Raw genomic sequence first — 17,513 nt, 5'->3', positions numbered from 1 at the left:
TTGAGGGATGATGTGTGTGTGTGTGTAGGTAGTCTTGAGGGATGATGTGTGTGTGTGTGTGTGGGTAGTTGTTACGGATACAGTTATCCTGTGTGTGTTTCTTTTCTCTCCTTCTCCCCTCACAGGTGAAAACCATCACTCCCCAATCAGTCAACAATCAATCATCAATCAGAAGACACACCTCCTCCTATTTCCTACCCTATCACAGTTCCTTCCCCATGGTTTAAAAACCCCATCATTTGTTTGTTCTAGAGCAATCTCTAGCTCAATCTCTAGCTCAATCTCTCTGTAAATGCCATGTCTGTAGGTCTCTGTGTTTCACTCTCGCTTTGTGTCTTAAACCTCTCTTTTGTTTAAGCACCTCCATAGCACTTTGTCATCACCTGTAAGTATTGTTTTTGGTTATGGTGTTTGTGTTTGTTTGCTGGTGGGAAAAGGGGAAACCAAGACAAGTCGCCCATGGGCATACACTACCCGTAGGTGAACTTTGTTAAATACACTAGTTAGAACTGGGCGGACCACCAACTGTATTTTTGGTTAGTTAGTTAGCTGTTGTTAAAGTAGGCTAGTCTAGCTTAGGGGTGTTTTGGATGCTTATTGTTTGTTTCCTTGGGTCCAGCTCAGCCCCTTTTCCTGCTCCCCCCATAACCGTGTGTTTATAAATAAACCTAGAGTTTGACGGTAGATTTCTGTTGTCGTGGTTATTTCGTGCACACTTTTACTTTGTCACAATAATAATTTGCATGAGTTATGTTACGGGTCTCATTACCATCCCCCCTAGACTGTCGGGCCAAAAGGGATTCGTAATAGTAGTCTTGAGGGATGATGTGTGTGTGTGTGTAGGTAGTCTTGAGGGATGATGTGTGTGTGTGTGTGTAGTCTTGAGGGATGGTGTGTGTGTGTGTAGTCTTGAGGGATGATGTGTGTGTGTGTGTAGTCTTGAGGGATGGTGTGTGTGTGTGTAGTCTTGAGGGATGATGTGTGTGTGTGTGTAGTCTTGAGGGATGATGTGTGGGTGTGTGTGTAGTCTTGAGGGATGATGTGTGCGTGTGTGTGTGTAGTCTTGAGGGATGATGTGTGTGTGTGTGTGTAGTCTTGAGGGATGATGTGTGTGTGTGTGTGTAGTCTTGAGGGATGATGTGTGTGTGTGTAGTCCTGAGGGATGATGTGTGTGTGTGTAGTCCTGAGGGATGAGTGTGTGTGTGTGTGTAGTCTTGAGGGATGAGTGTGTGTGTGTGTAGTCTTGAGGGATGAGTGTGTGTGTGTAGTCTTGAGGGATGAGTGTGTGTGTGTAGTCTTGAGGGATGAGTGTGTGTGTGTGTGTAGTCTTGAGGGATGAGTGTGTGTGTGTGTAGGTAGTCTTGAGGGATGATGTGTGTGTGTGTAGTCTTGAGGGATGATGTGTGTGTGTGTGTAGGTAGTCTTGAGGGATGATGTGTGTGTGTGTAGTCTTGAGGGATGAGTGTGTGTGTAGGTAGTCTTGAGGGATGATGTGTGTGTGTGTGTGTAGGTAGTCTTGAGGGATGCTGTGTGTGTGTGTGTAGGTAGTCTTGAGGGATGATGTGTGTGTAGGTAGTCTTGAGGGATGATGTGTGTGTAGGTAGTCTTGAGGGATGATGTGTGTGTAGGTAGTCTTGAGGGATGATGTGTGTGTAGGTAGTCTTGAGGGATGATGTGTGTGTGTGTAGTCTTGAGGGATGATGTGTGTGTGTGTGTGGGTAGTCTTGAGGGATGATGTGTGTGTGTGTGTGTGTAGTCTTGAGGATGATGTGTGTGTGTGTGTGTGTGTAGGTAGTCTTGAGGGATGATGTGTGTGTGTGTGTGTAGGTAGTCTTGAGGGATGATGTGTGTGTGTGTGTAGGTAGTCTTGAGGGATGATGTGTGTGTGTGTGTGTGTGTAGGTAGTCTTGAGGGATGATGTGTGTGTGTGTGTGTGTGTGTCGGTAGTCTTGATGAGGGATGATGTGTGTGTGTGTGTCTAGTCTTGATGAGGGATGATGTGTGTGTGTGTCGGTAGTCTTGATGAGGGATGATGTGTGTGTGTGTCGGCAGTCTTGATGAGGGATGATGTGTGTGTGTGTCGGTAGTCTTGATGAGGGATGATTGTGTGTGTGTGTGTGTGTGTCGGTAGACTTGATGAGGGATGATGTGTGTGTGTGTGTGTGTGTCGGTAGTCTTGATGAGGGATGATGTGTGTGTGTGTGTGTGTGTGTGTCGGTAGTCTTGATGAGGGATGATGTGTGTGTGTGTGTGTCGGTAGTCTTGATGAGGGATGATGTGTGTGTGTGTCGGTAGTCTTGATGTGGGATGATGTGTGTGTGTGTGTCGGTAGTCTTGATGAGGGATGATGTGTGTGTGTGTCGGTAGTCTTGATGAGGGATGAAGTGTGTGTGTGTGTGTCGGTAGTCTTGATGAGGGATGATGTGTGTGTGTGTGTGTCGGTAGTCTTGATGAGGGATGATGTGTGTGTGTGTGTGTCGGTAGTCTTGATGAGGGATGATGTGTGTGTGTGTGTGTGTGTCGGTAGTCTTGATGAGGGATGATGTGTGTGTGTGTGTGTCGGTAGTCTTGATGAGGGATGATGTGTGTGTGTGTCGGTAGTCTTGATGAGGGATGATGTGTGTGTGTAGGTAGTCTTGATGAGGGATGATGTGTGTGTGTGTACCTGTGGGGTGAGGTTGCAGAGCACCAGCCAGCAGCTTCCTCTGGAGGTCCCCCCATCACTCCAAGCAGAGCCTGCTAGAATCAAAGCACATAGGAATCAGTTCCAGATATTAGAAAACCACTACCTCTGTACTTGCGGCAGGCAGCTCTGGAGCAATGAATGATAAATAAGCCCTACTGTACTTTAAGCTTGCAGCACCCAGAATAAAATATTTAATTTATCTGGGTCTGCATCCCAAATGGCACCACTTTCCCTTTATAGTGCACTAGTATTGACCAGTGCCCATAGGGAATATGGTGCCATTTGGGATGGCGCATCAGATCAAGGCAAGGGACATCCTGGGTACATGTAGTCTGCTGAATGCTTTCCCAGGCAGCAGGGCAGCACAGAACAGTACAGGGTGGAAAGACTCAGAAACACAGGCCCCTCCATTCTCTACAACCTTGTGTTATGACATTACCAGGGCCATATCTGGTTTCCTGGATCCCACTCGAGCTGCCCCAGCCACGGGCCTGCCACGGGCCACGGGACGGCGAGGCCTGCTTCTGATTGGTGAGTCCCGGGGGTGGGCGTGGCAGCTGCTGGGACTGTTGGTTGCGATTGGTCTTCCACATCTTGTTGTGTCCAATGGGCTCAGGGGGCCAGCTGGTCTTATACTCTGTGTAATTTGCTGTGAGTAACAGGAAATGAACTAGTCAGAACTGCCTCTGTTATAACCGCACACGTGGCGGATGGAACACACAGAAAAACTAAACGAAGACAGAGTTGAAACTTGATTTACTGAATGATACAACAGCTGAAACAGTATATGAGTGAAAAAAGAAGAGAAACACTACTGAGTGAATGTGTAACACTTTCAGTGAAAGGCACATTAGGACATTCATAAACCATACATAACACATTTACAGCAATACTGTGAGTGTTTTCCAGTCTGCTACCTGAGTTGTGTGCGTTGTTGAGGGGGCTGTCTGAGGCACTGTAGGGCCAGGCACCAGGTGAAGGCAGCAAGGTGTTCAGGGAGGGGTTGGGTTCTGAAATAAACACCACAAGCTTAGCTAGCATCAACACACATGTATTATTATCACAACCTGATGTTTAACTGACTGATGCATGTATTGATGGGTATGATTTCAGTGTTCTGTGCCAGTTTTTGACTTTGTGAGAACATGGAGGGTTGACAATATACTTATGTAATGTGTTACTGTTAAGTAATAAGTAATGTCAGGTCAGACGGTCTCAGCAACTAGTGCTCGGAATGTGGACTTAGTCATAGAAACAGGAGTAACTCTGCTTCAATATAGGTAAGTACCTGTGTTGTCTCTTAGCAACTGGTGCTCTGTGTCGTTGAGGCTGGACGGCCCAGGGATTCCCATCATGCTGCCTGGGGTCATGTAGGGATCAGACTCGGGGTCGATGCTCTGGATCCCCTTCCAGGGCACGCCGGGCTGGAACTCTGACATCACAGACAAACATACAAGAATTCTGGATTAGAATGGCAGGGGCAGTATTGAGGCTTGGATGAAAGGTGCCCATATCAAATGGCCTGCTCCTCAGTCATAGTTGCTAATATTTGCATATTATTATTAGTATTGGATAGAAAACACTCTGAAATTTCTAAAACTGTTTGAATGATGTCTGAGTATAACAGAACTCATATTGGCAGGTAAAATCCTGAGTTGAAATCAAAACAGGAAGTCAGAAATCTGAGCTTGTATGTATTCAGAGTCCCCAATGAAATCCCCTTGAGATATGAATGATGTTGCACTGCCTAGGGGTTCCACTTGATGTCAACCATCAATATAAATTATAATGAGGCTTCTATGTTGTTGTGGGAGTGAATGAGAACAGAATATATCAGATGTCCATCAAGCAGCCATTTTGTGATCGCCCTTTTTCCTCATGGTAGTCACTTGCGTTCCATTGCTCACGAAGACAAGAAAGAATACTCCGGTTGGAACTTTATTGGAGCTATATGTTAAAAACATCCTAATGATTGATTCTGTACTTAGTTTGAAATGTTTCTTCGACCGGTAATATCACTTTTTGAAGTTTTTGTCCGATATAATAATGACCAGAATTAGCGTTTGGATATGTATACCAAACGCACTAACAAAAGAAGGTATTTGGACAGAAATAACAGACATTTTCATTTATTGCGGACCTGGGATTCCTGGAGTGCTTTCTGATGTAGATCAAAGGTAAGGGCATATTTATCATGTAATTTCATGTTTATGTTGACGCAATCTTTGCGGCTGTGGTGTTTTTACTTTTGAGCGCCGTCTCAATGCGGTTGCATTAAGGAGAGGTATATCTATAATTCCATGTGTATAACTTGTATTACCATCTACATTTATGATGAGTATTTCTGTTGAATGATGTGGCTTTTGGAACTGGTGAATCTAACGCGCCAATGTAAACTCAGATTTTTAAAATATAAATATGAACTTTATCAAACAAAACATGCATGAATTGTCTAACATGAAGTCTTATGAGTGTCATCTGATGAAGAAAATTTAAGGTTAGTGATTAATTTTCTTTATTTCTGGTTTTTGTGAACGCTATAATTTGCTGGAAAATGGCTGTGCTTATTGTGGTTTGGTGGAGACCTAACATAATCGTTTGTAGTGCTTCGGACACTTTGGTGGGATTAACAACGAGAATAGCTTTAAAATGATATAAGACATGTATGTTTTAGGAATTGTAATTATGAGATTTCTGTAGTTTGAATTTGGCGCCCTCTATTTTCACTGGTAGTTGTCATATCGATCCCAGTATCGGGATTGCAGCCATAACAGGTTAACCCTAGTCACAGAGAGTTGCAGGCTTCTGTTCCAGCCCAACACTAACTGATTCAGGGGATTTGATCAAATCAGGTGTGTTAGTGGTGGGATAGAACAATCCCTGCACATTCAGTTGATATTTAGAAGGGCCACTCACCAGGAGGCCAGCTGGACGTGCCCTGGGGCTTGGAGCCCATCTTGTTCCCAGGAGTACGGTGCCAGTTGTCCCCCTGTGTGGGCATACCTAGCCCCTCCCCTCCCATCATGTCATACTGGGAATATGGCGAGCCCCCCCTCCTCATAGGGGTGGACATAGGACCTGAAAGAGAGAGGGGGATGGAAGAGAGGGGGAAGAGAAGACCATGAGATGAAGAGAATAAAAAAATAAAGTCAGATGAAAAAGCAGCTGATGGGTTGACAATGTTGGCATGTCATACTGTAATTAATTCAGTACACTCACTACAGAATAAGGGCGTTCGCTCTCACCGTTTTTGTGGAGGCTCTCAGGAAGGGAAGGGGCAGGAGAGTGACCCTCCATCATCCATTTGAAGCGGGATTGCTGCCCCCCTACGTCCTTCATGCCCCCTGGGCCCCCCACCACCGAGCCCCCCATGTCCAGACCAGACATGTTCACTCCTCCACTGTACCCTAGGTGGGGGGGAGCAGAAAGGTGTCAGAGCTGATGGCAGGTGGCATGTACAATGACTCAATTACATGCAGAGCGTCAGTCAGTATGCAATGAAAATCCACAAGACGGTCTACATTGTTAGTGGTTTGTATTGACAATAATATATTCTAGTTAGGTGTTCATTTTAGGAATGTTCTCCCAGGTAAAAAGGGAAATCTCAAGTATGTGACAAGAGATTATTATCCATCCTTTATCTCCATTCATGTCTGTGTGTACACCACTCACCAGAGTAGCCCTGTGTTTTCTGGTGCAGGTCCAGAGAGCCCCCCATGCCTGGATGGGGCAGGGAGTCTGCCAGAGGCAGTTTTGGGCCTCCCCCTCCCAGGTGAGAGGGGGACAGTTTGGAGCCCACTCCCACCCCACCGACGCCCTGCTGCTGCTGTTGCCTCTGCTGCTGGAGAATAGCCACGATCCTGGCCAGCTGAGGAGAGAGAGATGACGGATTAGTGGGATTGAAACCCCTGTAAGCAAACACAGCAACATGCGCGCATCACCACAGTCTGACTATCTATGCGATGCTGTGAAAGTAATTCCTCAAGTACAGAGGTTTACCCGAGTCATAGCATGAAATAAGTGGGGTTGTGTTGTTTCCAATGCAGTAGTATTAGTAGCTGCTGTACCAGAAGTAATAGGAGTACCTGTTGTGGGTCGGCCTGCTGCCGTACGTTCTGGTATATAGTAGAAGTAGTAGCAGTGCTTGACTTGGACTGAAGTAGGTGCCTGTACTCATTTTGGGTGCAGTAGTAGTAGGGTTGTAACAGTATTATTTTATTTTATTAACTATTTAAAAAAATAAACCTTTATTTAACTACGCAAGTTTACATACACTGAGTGCCTTTAAACAGCTTGGAAAATTCCAGAAAATGATGTCATGGCTTAAGGCTAATTGACATCATTTGAGTCAATTGGAGGTGTACCTGTGGCTGTATTTCAAGGCCTACCTTCAAATTCAGTACCTCTTTGCATCATGGGAAAATCAAAAGAAATCAGCCAAAACCTCAGAAAAACAATCGTAGACCTCCACAAGTCTGGTTCATCCTGGGGTGAAATTTCCAAACGCCTGAAGGTACCACATTCTGTACAAACAATAGTACGCAAGTATAAACACCATGGGACCACGCAGCTGTCATACCGCTCAGGAAGGAGACGCGTTATGTCTCCTAGAGACGAATGTATTTCGGTGCGAAAAGTACAAATCATTCCCAGAACAACAGCAAAGGACCTTGTGAAGATGCTGGAGGAAACAGGTACAACATATCTATATCCACAGTAAAACGAGTCCTACATTGACATAACCTGAAAGGCCGCTCAGCAAGGAAGCAAGCAAGCCACTGCTCCAAAACCACCATAAAAAAAAGCCAGATTATGGTTTACAACTGCACATGGGGACGAAGATCATCCTTTTTGGAGAAATGTCCTCTGGTCTGATGAAACAGAAATAACTATTTGGCCATAATGACCATCGTTATGTTTGGAGGAAAAAGGGGGATTCTGGATGGGGCAAGGAGTTTTTTGACTTGCAAGCCGAAGAACACCATCCCAACCGTGAAGCACAGGGGTGACAGCATCATGTTGTGGGGGTGCTTTGCTGCAGGAGGGCCTGGTGCACTTCACAAAATAGATGGCATCATGAGGAAAGAAGATTATGTGGAACCATCCCATCTCCTCCCTCAAATACACAGGCATTGAGCATGTTGCTCTAAAAAGGAGAGGAGGTAACGTCGAGATCCTACTTTTACAAAAGGAGGCTTACTGGATATCCCATCTAAAAACATTGACCCCTGGTGGTCTGAATAAAATATAAATATTTTCTCCAGACGATTTGAGGGAGTGCACACATGCAGCTATTCTGTGTTGAGCAGTTAACAAAGAAACAGCTACTCCTATACGCTTAATTTAGAGTTATTAATGTAACTTTAGTTCTACAAATGTTGGGCTATATGTTTTGTCGTTTAATACATTGTACGGCTGCATGATGAGACTAATGATGATTTGAAAAAAGTCGATTGAAAGGGACGAGTTCGGCTTTGTTTTTTGCGAAGGGTGTACACACTCCAATAGTCTCATTTACAATTTGACAAGCACTTGATAATGCCTCGAATTTCAGGGCAGTATGCCCTTTGTGGCTCAGCAAAAAAAACAAAAAAAAGTGTCCTCTCACTGTTAACTGCGTTTATTTTCAGCAAACTTAACACATGTAAATATTTGTATGAACATAAGATTCAACAACACAGACATGTGACTAACAGAAATTGAATAGTGTGTCCCTGAGCAAAGGGGGGGGGGGTCAAAATCAAAAGTAACAGCCAGTATCTGGTGTGGCCACCAGCTGCATTAAATACTGCAGTGCATCTCCTCCTCATGGCCTGCCCCAGATTTGCCCAGTTCTTGTTGTGAGATATTACCCCACCTCTTCCACCAAGGCACCTGCAAGTTCCCAGACATTTCTGGGGGGGAATGGCCCTAGCCCTCACCCTCCGATCCAACAGGTCCCTGACTTGCTCAATGGGATTGAGATCTGGGCTCTTCGCTGGCCATGGCAGAACACTGAATTTCCTGTCTTGCAAGGAATCACGCAAAGAACGAGCAGTATGGCTGGAGTCATTGTCATGCTGGAGGATCATGTCAGGATGAGCCTGCAGGAAGGGTACCACATGAGGGAGGAGGATGTCTTCCCTGTAATGCATAGCGCTGAGAACAAGCTCAGTCCGATGATGCTGTGACACACCACCCCAGACCATGACGGACCCTCCACCTCGATCCCACTCCAGAGTACAGGCTTCGGTGGAACACTCGTTCCTTAGACGATAAACGCGAATCCGACCATCGCCCATGGTGAGACAAAACCGCAACTTGTCAGTGAAGAGCACTTTTTGCCAGTCCCGTCTGGTCCAGCGACGGTGGTTTTGTACCCATAGGTGACGTTGTTGCCGGTTATGTCTGGTGAGGACCTGACTTACAACAGGCCTACAAGCCCTCAGTCCAGCCTCTCTCAGCCTATTGCGGACAGTCTGAGCACTGATGGAGGGATTGTGCGTTCCTGGTGTAACTCGGGCAGTTGTTGTTGCCATCCTGTATCTGTCCCGCAGGTGTGATGTTCGGACGTACCGATCCTGTGCAGGTGTTGTTACACGTGGTCTGCCACTGCGAGGACGATCAGCTGTCCATCCTGTCTCCCTGTAGCGCTGTCTTAGGCGTCTCACAGTACGGATGTTGCAATTTATTTCCCTGGCCACATCTGCAGTCCTCATGCCTCCTTGCAGCATGCCTAAGGCACGTTCACGCAGATGAGCAGGGACCCTGGGCATCTTCCTTTTGGTGTTTTTCAGTCAGTAGAAAGGCCTCTTTACTATCCTAAGTTTTCATAACTGTGACCTTAATTGCCTACGGTCTGTAAGCTGTTAGTGTCTTAACGACCGTTCCACAGGTGCATGTTCATTAATTGTTTATGGTTCATTGAACAAGCGTTTAAACCCTTTACAAATGAAGATCTGTGAAGTTATTTGGATTTTTATGAATTATCTTTGAAAGACAGGGTCCTGAAAAAGGGACGTTATATAGGCCTATGGGCTAGGCTACATGAGGTGAGCGAGTATGATTCAAACAAGTTGACAAGAATAGGCATTGTTTCTTATGCTGGGCATCATTCACAAGTGATTGGCTAATATTGTCACCCATCACACTATTCTTGATTTAATCTTGCCTTTCCATATACTAAGTAATATATGTGACATGTGTTTTGATTTAGAATCGACCATTATCAAGCACCTGTATCAAAACAAGGCAGAGGAAAAAATACATGTCATCTATGCATTTAAATAGCGAACGGAGGACTTTTCCCCGTGGTTTATTTTCATGCCAGCCAGGTAGGGTATTATCCTTTCTTAAATATAAGCAATGTTCTTAATATTAGGAAAGTTAAGAAATAAATATAGTAGGCCTAGCCTATAGAAAGCTGATGGGATCCTATTTTTATTACCGGCAATCACTCCGTTTTCTCCCCCAACTACATAGCCTATAGAAATGTTGCTCAACATGAGCTCATGGGCTCTCATGAAGTGTTTGATTAGATTTTCAAAGACATTTACATTGATGTCAGAGTGATTTGAGGGACAATAGAGTGCTGAGTACCAGGCAGTTAGCAAGTTTGGTAGACTACTAATGACCAGCAGCAGCATCAGAGCTTGGAGAAGCCTAATTACCGGGACTAAACGGTCATGTGGAATTTGACTGCCTTCATGACTGGTGACAGCCGGTAATACGGTCACCGCAACAGCCCTTGGTGTGACCATCATTTGCCTCATTCAGCATGATACCTTCTTTGCATAGAGTTCATCAGGCTGTTGATTGCGGCTTGTGGAATGTTGTCCCACTCTTCAATGGCTGTGCGAAGTTGCTGGATATTGGCGGGAACTGGAACACATCACCCAGAGCATCCCAAACAAGCTCATTGGGTAAAATGTCTGGTGAGTATGCAGGCTTCCAGGAATTGTATAAAGATCCTTGTGACGTGGGGCTGTGCATTTTCATGCTGAATGGAACGACAATGGGCCTCAGGATCTATTCACAGTATCTCTGTGCTTTCAAATTGCCATCGATAAAATGCAATTGTGTTCGTAGCTTATGCCTGCCCATACCTTAATCCCACCACCACCATGGGGCACTCTTAAAGTTGATATCAGCAAACCGCTAGCCCACACGATGCCATACGCGTGGTCTGCGGTTGTGAGGCCAGCCGGATGTACAGCCAAATTCTTTAAAATTTTGGAGGAGGGTTATGGTAGAGAAATGAACATTACATTCTCTGGCAAAAGCTCTGGTGGACATTTCTGCAGTCAGCATGCCAATTGCACGCTCCCTCAAAACATGAGACATCTGTGGCATTGTATTGTGTAACAAAACTGCACATTTGAGGAATGAATTATTCCTAGCACAAGGTGCACCTGTGTAGTGATCAAGCTGTTTAATCAGCTTCTTGATATGCCACACCTGTCAGGTGGAAAGATTATCTTCCCAAAGGAGAAATGCTCACCAACAGGGATATAAACAAATGTGTGCATAAAATTGAGAAATACATTTTTGTGCGTATGTAAGATTTCTGGGATCATTTATTTAATCTCATGAAACCAACACTTTACATGTTGCGTTTATATTTTTTGTTCAGTGTATTTGGGAATATATTTCATTGGACAGACATGATTCTGTATTAGACCTGTCATCTAATCAATATAATAGTAGTAGTAACAGTAAAAGTATTACCTGTTGTGGGTCGGCCTGCTGGCGTGGGTTTTGGGGGAACTTCCTCTGGTTCTGTAAGAGCTGTTGGAGCTGCTGTGGTGAGGTGAGCTGTTGCTGCTGGGGGTTCTGCTGCTGCTGCTGGAGGAGGAGCTGGCAGGCCTGGGGGAGAGGGATAGACGACTGTAAACACCTGTTACAACACCCTAAGAAGAGGAGGGCAGTTTGAACACAGCAGATAGAGAGAGGAGGGGTATGGACAGAGGTTGATGTCTGATAAAGCTGAGATCTCAAAATATGTTTTAAAAACAAATAGGGCCTACAGTATAGTTGGAAAGTATTCAGACCCTTTCCCCTTTTCCACATTTTGTTACGCTACAGCCTTATTCTAAAATGGATTAAAACATTTTAAAAAACTCAATCAAAACACAATACCCCATAATGACAAAGCAAAAATAGGTTTAGACATTTTTGCAAATGTATTAAAAATAAAGCCAGACATCCCTTATATACATAAGTATTCAGACCCTTCGCTGTGAGACTCAAAATTGAGCTCAAGTGCATCCTGTTTCCACTGATCATCCTTGAGATGTTTCTACAACTTAATTGGAGTCAATTTGGAGTGAAAAGGCACACACTTGCCTATATAAGGTCCCACAGTTGACAGTGCATGTCAGAGCAAAAACCAAACCATGAGGTCAAAGGAATTGTCCATAGAGCTCAGAGGCACAGATCTAGGGAAGGGTACCAAAAAGGTTTCTGCAGCATTGAAGGTCCCCAAGAACACAGAGACTATCATCATTCTTGAATGGAAGAAGCTTTGAACAACCAAGACTCTTCCTAGAGCTGGCCGCCCGGCCAAACTGAGCGATCGGCAATTAGGCTTGAATGCTAAAAGTCACATCTGGAGGAAACCAGGCACTGCTCATCACCACTCCTGAATGGTAAAGCGGTCAGTCCCTGGTTCGAATCCAGGCTGTATCACATCCGGCCGTGATTGGGAGTCCCATAGGGCGGCGCACAATTGGCCCAGCATCGTCCGGGTTTGGCCATTATTGTAAATAAGAATTTGTTCTTAACCGACTTGCCTAGTTAAAGAAAGGTTAAAATAAAATCACCTGGTCAATACCATCCCTACGGTGAAACATGGTGGCGGCAGCATCATGCTGAGGGGATGTTTTTCAGTGGCAGGGACTGGGAGACTAGTCAGGATCGAGGGAAAGATGAACAGAGAAAAGTACAGAGATGAAAGTCCATGACAAAAACCTGCTCCAGACCAATCAGGACCTTAGACTGGGATGAAGGTTCACCTTCCAACAGGACAACGACCCTAAGCACACAGCCAAGACAACACAGGAGTGGCTTCGGGAGAAGTCTCTGAATGTCCTTGAGTGGCCCAGCCAGAGCCCAGACTTGAACCCGATCGAACATCGCTGGAGACACCTGAAAATAGAGCTAAAGGCTAGAGCTGACGCTTTCAAGGAGCAGGAGACTAATCCGGACACTTGTAAGAAATCCGCTATGCCCTCTGACGAACCATCAAACAAGCAAAGTGTCAATAAAGGATTAAGATAGAGCCGGTGTAGTAGGATTAAAAAGCTCGTCAGATGTAGCAGGGCTTAAACTATTACGGACTACAAAGGGAAATCCAGACGCGAGCTGCTCAGTGACGCGTGCATACCAAAACAAGCTAAATGCCTTTTATGCTCGCTTCGAGGCAAGCAACACTGAAGCATGCACGAGAGCACCAGCTGTTCTAGATTACTGTGATAATGCTCTCTGTAGCCGATGTGAACAAAACCTTTAAAACAGGTCAACATTCACAAAGCCGCTGGGCCAGACATATTACCAGCATGTGTACTCAAAGCATGCGAGGACCAACTGTCTTCACTGACATTTTCAACCTCTCCCCAATACCTAGAGAGACCACAATAGTCCCTGTGCCCAAGGAAGCGAATGTAACCTGCCTAAATGATTACCGCCCCGTGGAACTCACGTCGTTAGCCATGAAACGCTTAGAAAGGCTGGTCATGGCTCACAACAGCATCCCCTCGGACACTTTAAACACACTCCAATTCGCATACCGCCCCAACAGATCCACAGATGGCACAATCTCATTCGCACTCCACACCACTCTTTCTAACCTGGAGAAAAGGAAAACCTATGTGAGAATGCTGTTCATAGACAACAGCTCAGCGTTCAACACCATAGTGCCCTCGAAGCTCATCACCAAGCTAAGGACTCTAGGACTAAACACCTCCCTTTGCAACTGGATCCTGGACTTCCAGACAGGCCACCTACAGGTGGTAGGAGTAGCCAACAACATGTCTGCCACGCTGATCCTTAACACTGGGGCCCCTCACGGGTGTGTACTTAGTCCCCTCATGCATTTCCTGTTCACCCACGACTGTGTGGTCAAACACAACTCAAACCCCATCATTAAGTTTGCTGACGACACAACAGTGGTAGACTTGATCACCGATAACGATGAGACGGCCTATAGGGTGGTCAGAGAACTGGCAGTGTGGTGCCAGGACAACAACCTCTCCCTCAATGTGAGCAAGACAAAGGAGTTGATCGTGGACTTCAGGAAAACGCAGGCCGAAGAGGCCCCCATTAACATCGACGGGGCAGTAGTGGAGCGGGTAGAGAGCCTCAAGTTCCGTGGTGTCCACATCACCAACGAACTATCATGGTCCAAACCAAACATACCAAGACAGTTGTGAACAGGGCACAGCAAAAAAAAAATCCCCTCAGGAGACTGAAAAGTTTAGGCATAGGCCCCCAGATCCTCAAAAGGTTCTATAGCTGCACCATCGAGAGCATCCTTACTGGTTGCATCACCACCTGGTATGGCAACTGCTTGGCATCTCACTGTAAGGCGCCAGAGGGTAGTGCGAACAGCCCAGTACATCACTGGGGCTAAACTTCCTGCCATCCAGGACCTATATAATAGGCGGTGTCAGAGGAAAGCCCATAAAATTGTCAGAGACTCCAGTCACCCAAGTTATAGACCGTTTCCTCTGCTACCGCACGGCAAGTGGTACCGGAGCGCCAAGTCCAAAAGGCTCCTCAACAGCTTCTACCCCCAAGCCATTAGACTGATGAACAATTCATAAAAATCGCCACCGGACAATTTACATTGACACTGCTGCTACTCGCTGTTTGTTTATTACCTATGCATAGTCACTTCGCCACCACTTACATGTACAAAATACATCAACTAGCCTGTACCCCTGCACACTGACTCGGTACAGGTGCCACATGTATGTAGCCTCGTTAATCTTTGTGTTACTTTTTTATTTGAGCCTACTTGGTAAATATTTTCTTCTTTAACTGCACTGTTGGTTAAGGGCTTGTAAGTAAGCATTTCACGGTATAAATTTGCAAACATTTCTAAAAACCTGCTTTTGCTTTGTCATTATGGGGTATTGTGTGTAGATTGGGGGGGGGGGGGGGGGGATTTAATCCACTTTAGAATAAGGCTGTAAAGTAACGAAATGTGGAAAGTCAAGGGGTCTGAATACTTTCCGAATGCACGGTCTATATTAGAGGTTGACCGAATAATCGGTATGGCCGATTAATTAGGGCCGATTTCAAGTTTTCATAACAATCGGAAATTGGTATTTTTGGACACCGATTTTGCCTTTTTTTATTATTTTTTTTACAATATTTAACGAGGCAAGTCAGTTAAAGAACACATTCTTATTTTCATTGACGGCCTAGGAACGGGTTAACTGTCTTGTTCAGGGGCAGAACGACAGATTTTTACCTTGTCAGCTCAGGGATTCAATCTGGCAGATTTACGGTTAAACTAGTCCAACGCTCTAACCACATGCCTGCCTGTTACTCTAATGCAGTAAGAAGCCAAGGTAAGTTGCTAACTAGCATTAAACTTATAAAAACAAATCAATCATAATCACTAGTGGTTGATGATATTACTAGTTTATCTAGCGTGTCCTGCGTTGCATATAATCGATGCGGTGCACATTCGAGAAAAAGGACTGTCGTTGCTCCAACGTGTACCGAACCATAAACATCAATGTGTTTCTTAAAATCAATACGCAGAAGTATATATTTTTTTAAACCTGCATATTTAGCTAAATGAAAGGTTAGCAGGCAATATTAACCAGGTGAAATTGTGTCACTTCTCTTGCGTTCATTGCACGCAGAGTCAGGGTATATGCAACAATTTGGGCTGCATGGCTCATTGCGAACTAATTTGCCAAAATTTTACATAATTATGACATAACATAAGGTTGTGCAATGTAACAGCAATATTTAGACTTATGGATGTTAGATAAAATACGGAACGGTTCCGTATTTCACTGAAAGAATAAACATTTTGTTTTCTAAATGATAGTTTCCGGATTTTACCATATTAATGACCCAAGGCTCGTATTTCTGTGTTATTATGTTATAATTAAGTCTGATTTGATTTGATAGAGCAGTCTGACTCAGCGATGGCAGGCACCAGCAGGCTCGTAAGCATTCATTCAAACAGCACTATTGTGCGTTTTGCCAGCAGCTCTTCGTTGTGCTTCAAGCATTGCGCTGTTTATGACTTTAAGCCTATCAACTCCCGAGATTAGGCTGGTGTAACTGATGTGAAATGGTTAGCTAGTTAGCGGGGTGCGCGCTAATAGCGTTTCAAACGTCACACGCTCTGAGACTTGAGAGTAGTTGTAACGCTGCTTCGAGGGTGGCTGTTGTCGATGTGTTCCTGGTTCGAGCCCAGGTAGTGGCGAGGAAAGGTATGGAAGCTATACTGTTACACTGGCAATACTAAAGTGCCTATAAGAACATCCAATAGTCAAAGGTATATGAAATTTAAAAAATCGTATAGAGAGAAATAGTCCTATAATTCCTATAATAACTACAAGCTAAAACTTCTTACCTGGGAATGTTGAAAACTCATGTTAAAAGGAACGACCAGCTTTCATATGTTCTCATGTTCTGAGCAAGGAACTTAAAACGTTAGCTTTCTTACATAGCACATATTGCACTTTTACTTTCTTCTCCAACACTTTGTTTTTGCATTATTTAAACCAAATTGAACGTGCTTCATTATTTATTTGAGGCTAAATTGATTTTATTGATGTATTATATTAAGTTAAAATAAGTGTTCATTCAGTATTGTTGTAATTGTCATTATTACATGTATTTTATTTTATTTATAAAATCAGCCGATTAATCGGTATCGGCTTTTTTTGGTCCTCCAATAATCGGTACCGGCGTTGAAAAAATCATTTAAAAAAATTGGCCGACCTCTAGTCTATATAGGTACAGTTGAAGTCGGAAGCTTACATAAACAAGTTTTAATGACTCCAACCTAACACGGAAATCAAAACGCCATCGTGCATAAATATATTTTGTCCCCCTACACCAAACGTGATTACGACACGCAGGTTAAAATATCAAAACAAAATGAACAAATGACATTCATTTGGGGACAGGTCGAAAACCATTAACCATTTATGGCAATTTAGCTTACGCTTGCTAGCTAATTTGTCCTATTTAGCTAGCTTGCAGTTGCTAGCTAATTTGGGATATAAACATTAGGTTGTTATTTTACCTGCAATGCACAAGGTTCCCTACTCCAACAATTAATCCACACATAAAAACGATCAACCGAATCGTTTCTAGTCATCTCTCCTCCTTCCAGGCCTTTCCATCATTTAACATATGGTGATTGGCATCTAAACTTTCATAGTATTACCACGACAACAGGCAACAGTTCGTCTTTCAATCACCCACGTGGGTATAACCAATGAGGAGATGGCACATGGGTACCTGATTCTATAAACCAATGAGGAGATGGGAGAGGCAGGACTTGCAGCGCGATCTGCATCAGAAATAGGAATGACTTCCTTTTAGCCCTTGGCAAAGCAGACGCTCGTTGACAAGCGCGAGCAGTGTGAGTGCAATAATTGAATAACATAGATTCCTAATTTATTTTGCAACGCACGCGAAGCGAGCGGTGTAGTCAGGGTATGTATATGTGTGTGTATGTATGTATGTATATATATACACTGCTCAAAAAAATAAAGGGAACACTTAAACAACTCAATGTAACTCCAAGTCAATCACACTTCTGTGAAATCAAACGGTCCACTTTGGAAGCAACACTGATTGACAATACATT

The 17,513-nt window shown here is 44.3% G+C and overlaps 1 protein-coding gene across 1 annotated transcript in view; it reads right to left on the bottom strand.

The window, feature by feature from the left end:
* Positions 1–17,513, bottom strand: part of tnrc6ba (trinucleotide repeat containing adaptor 6Ba) — a 36,924-nt gene that overhangs the window by 5,456 nt on the left and 13,955 nt on the right. Inside the window, 8 exon segments of the mRNA XM_065002496.1 lie at positions 2,666–2,739; positions 3,126–3,335; positions 3,604–3,696; positions 3,975–4,118; positions 5,603–5,764; positions 5,932–6,093; positions 6,359–6,554; positions 11,393–11,551. Coding sequence (XP_064858568.1) covers positions 2,666–2,739; positions 3,126–3,335; positions 3,604–3,696; positions 3,975–4,118; positions 5,603–5,764; positions 5,932–6,093; positions 6,359–6,554; positions 11,393–11,551 — 1,200 coding nt within the window.

This window comes from Oncorhynchus nerka, linkage group LG16, assembly GCF_034236695.1.
Source record: "Oncorhynchus nerka isolate Pitt River linkage group LG16, Oner_Uvic_2.0, whole genome shotgun sequence".
In the NCBI taxonomy this organism is placed as follows: Eukaryota; Metazoa; Chordata; class Actinopteri; order Salmoniformes; family Salmonidae; genus Oncorhynchus; species Oncorhynchus nerka.
Note: the sequence above shows the minus strand (reverse complement) of the source record. Positions and strands in the feature narration are given on the sequence as shown.